Source organism: Hevea brasiliensis, chromosome 15 (genome assembly GCF_030052815.1).
Source record: "Hevea brasiliensis isolate MT/VB/25A 57/8 chromosome 15, ASM3005281v1, whole genome shotgun sequence".
NCBI classification, from domain to species: Eukaryota; Viridiplantae; Streptophyta; class Magnoliopsida; order Malpighiales; family Euphorbiaceae; genus Hevea; species Hevea brasiliensis.
In genome coordinates, this window is record NC_079507.1 from 66,063,516 (window position 1) to 66,066,924 (window position 3,409).

The 3,409-nt window shown below is 38.0% G+C and overlaps 1 protein-coding gene across 1 annotated transcript; it reads left to right on the forward strand.

Moving 5' to 3' along the window:
- Nucleotides 1-281: 281 nt before the first annotated feature.
- On the forward strand, nucleotides 282-2,861 carry LOC110644470 (indole-3-acetic acid-amido synthetase GH3.6-like). The gene is made up of 3 exons (XM_058136420.1): nucleotides 282-720; nucleotides 962-1,890; nucleotides 2,001-2,861. Exons 1-3 carry the CDS (start codon nucleotides 398-400, stop codon nucleotides 2,591-2,593), a joined length of 1,845 nt encoding a protein of 614 aa, XP_057992403.1. The 5' UTR covers nucleotides 282-397; the 3' UTR covers nucleotides 2,594-2,861.
- The last annotated feature ends 548 nt before the right edge of the window (nucleotides 2,862-3,409 follow it).

The window sequence follows — 3,409 nt, forward strand, 5'->3', positions numbered from 1 at the left end:
AAAAGCTCTCTCCTCACTAAGCACTACGCACCCCAAACGGGCTCGGCCCTACCTGCCTTGGTGCACCCACTATGCATCTCTGCTTCTGCTCCACTATATATTTTTTTAATAAATATTAGTTTTAATCCTTCTTTTTCGGTGAATACAGTCTGACCTGGGGCATCCTTATCAAAGTGATTTATTGAAAAAATAAGCCAAACAAACATACTTTTCATGAAAAAGTCAAAAAAAGCAGATAATGCCACCTTTATTTCTCCACTCTATAAATACCCACTTCAATGCTTTTTTTCTCCACACAATCAAAAGCATCAGTCTCCATAGCAACTCTTTCTGTCTCTTTTGCACAAAATACACTGCATTAATTTGATCAAGGTATTTCTTTGACAGTGTAAGAGCCATGCCTGAGGCACCAAAAAACAGTTTGAAACCCACAGATTATAATTTTGGTGAGCAGAGCAAGAAAACCCTTCAGTTTATTGAAGATGCTACTTCAAACCCTGATGAGGTCCAAAAGAAAGTCCTTGAAGAAATACTTTCTCGCAATGCTCATGTTGAGTACTTGCAAAGGCATGGCCTTAATGGCCACACTGATTGTGAGACTTTCAAGAAACTCTTGCCTGTCATCACCTATGAGGATATCCAGCCTGATATTAACCGTATTGCCAATGGAGACACCTCTCCTATTCTTTGTTCTAAGCCCATTTCTGAGTTCTTGACAAGGTGTGTATGTTTGTGTGTGTGTACAAGTGTTCTAATTTGAACCACTGATTTATTTTTAAGTGGTTTTCTACTAAGTTTAGCCTAATGGGTGCCATTTTTAGTGTTCACTATTAACCTTTTTCTAAGTGGGTGTGGCTCTTTTTTTCGCTAATGTGTTCTTTTTGTGGCTTTAATTTGTTAACTTGTTTTTATATGGCTTTTTGAACATTTTGGCTTAAGTGGATTTGTTCTAAATTTGCAGCTCTGGGACCTCAGGAGGGGAAAGAAAGTTGATGCCAACAATTGAAGAGGAGCTAGGGAGGAGGTCACTACTTTATAGCCTGTTGATGCCTGTTTTGAACCAGTTCATTCCTGGCCTAGAAAAAGGCAAAGGAATGTACTTTTTGTTCATAAAATCAGAGGCTCAGACACCTGGTGGCCTTTTGGCTAGACCAGTTCTCACTAGCTTCTACAAGAGCTCCCACTTTAAGAATAGGCTATTTGACCCTTACACTAACTACACTAGCCCAGATGAATCCATTCTTTGCCCTGATTCTTATCAATCTATGTATTCCCAAATGCTTTGTGGCCTTTGCCAACGCAACGAAGTCCTCCGTGTAGGTGCTGTTTTTGCATCCGGATTCATTCGGGCAATCCGTTTCCTGGAAAAGCATTGGCAACTTCTTTGTAATGATATTAGAACAGGCATAATTAACCCTCAAATTACTGATCCTTCTGTTCGAGAAGCCGTCATGAAAATCCTTAAACCAGATCCAAAGCTTGCTGACTTTATTGAAGCTGAATGCAATCTAGAATCATGGCAAGGGATTATAACAAGGCTTTGGCCTAACACCAAGTATGTGGATGTTATTGTGACTGGGACCATGTCACAATATATTCCTACTCTAGATTACTACAGCAATGGCCTTCCTTTAGTTTGCACCATGTATGCCTCCTCTGAATGCTATTTTGGTGTCAATCTTAACCCTCTTTGCAAGCCAAGTGAAGTTTCTTATACCCTCATTCCTACCATGGCCTATTTTGAGTTTTTGCCTGTCCATAGAAACAATGGGGTCGCCAATTTCATTTCCATGCCCAAATCACTCAATGAGAAGGAGCAACAAGAGTTGGTTGATCTTGTTGATGTCAAGCTTGGCCAAGAATATGAGCTTGTTGTCACCACTTATGCAGGTGATTAATTTAGTTCAAAATTGTTGTTTACCTTTCTTCAAAAATTATTATTTTTTAATGTCACACACATGGTTACTTACACAAATGTGTCATTAATTTGGCTTTTGCAGGACTTTATCGCTACAGAGTTGGTGATGTGCTAAGGGTGGCTGGATTCAAGAACAAGGCACCACAATTTAACTTCATATGCAGGAAAAATGTGGTCTTGAGCATTGATTCAGACAAAACTGATGAGGTTGAACTACAAAATGCAGTGAAGAATGCTGTGAACCATTTGGTCCCATTTGATGCAACTCTAGCTGAGTACACTAGTTATGCAGATACCACTACTATTCCAGGCCACTATGTGCTATTCTGGGAGCTTAGTTTTAATGGGTCAACCCCAATTCCTCCTTCAATTTTTGAGGATTGTTGCTTGACTGTTGAAGAGTCACTTAACAGTGTCTATCGCCAAGGGCGTGGGTCTGACAAGTCAATTGGGCCGCTTGAGATCAAGATTGTTGAGCCAGGTACTTTTGATAAGTTAATGGACTATGCCATCAGCTTAGGGGCATCAATAAACCAGTACAAGACCCCTAGATGTGTGAAATATGCACCTCTTGTGGAGCTTTTGAACTCAAGGATCATGTCAAATTATTTTAGTCCAAAGTGTCCTAAGTGGATTCCTGGTCACAAACAATGGGGTAACAAGAATTGCAACTGATGGAAACACTTCATGCATGGAGATTCACAAAAAACTATTTTTGTGGACATCTCTAAGGTTAAGGAACCCTTTTTAGGTTAACCCATGTTTTAATGTTTTTCTTCTTTTTTTTTTCCCATCATTTTGTACTTTTTTGAATTTTTTTAGCCTTTATTTAATATGTTTAGATACTCTTGAATTAGCCATGTACAAAAACAGTTCCTGCTTCAAGGAAAGCTCCTCCTTGTTCTTTCTTTTCTCTTATTCTAATTTTAATTAATTTTTGACAGATTTTTTATTTTTATCTCTTTATTGGTTGCACATATCATCACATTTTATAGGAAATTGATTCCAGCCAGGATTCCTGCCCACCTAAGTCTCATGGGGCTATCCACCTATGAATTAAAATCGCAACAAGAAAGCCAACCACTTTGGACTCCCATATTTTTCTATTACTTTTATGATAAAGCACACCAACTTTTGACTATTTTAGCCTAAGAACAAACAAGCCCCAATTTTTCCAAATGACTGCACAAAGAGGTACATGTTCTCTTGGATGACTTATTAATTTCCTAAATGCAAGTGGTTAATTATAATACAGAATATTCATGGGATATCATTTAGTGAGATAATTAATAATTTTAACAGCGAACTTTACTGGCTGAAAAGAATTAACATTGCGCTTTTTGTCAATACAGTAACTAAATTAAGATGCGTCAAATTGAAATCATGATTAACCAAATGAATATTGGTTGTGTGAAAGTGGTCTGAGACTTTATTAAAATTGAGGATCAAATCCTTGCAACAAACAAACCAGCTGCATATATCACATTAAGC

Coding starts and splice junctions, on each gene's coding strand:
- LOC110644470 (XM_058136420.1), top strand. CDS start 398: ATGCCTGAGGCACCAAAAAACAGTTTGAAACCCACAGATTATAATTTT. Junction 721..961: donor ATTTCTGAGTTCTTGACAAG/GTGTGTATGTTT, acceptor CTAAATTTGCAG/CTCTGGGACCTCAGGAGGGG. Junction 1,891..2,000: donor TGTTGTCACCACTTATGCAG/GTGATTAATTTA, acceptor TGGCTTTTGCAG/GACTTTATCGCTACAGAGTT.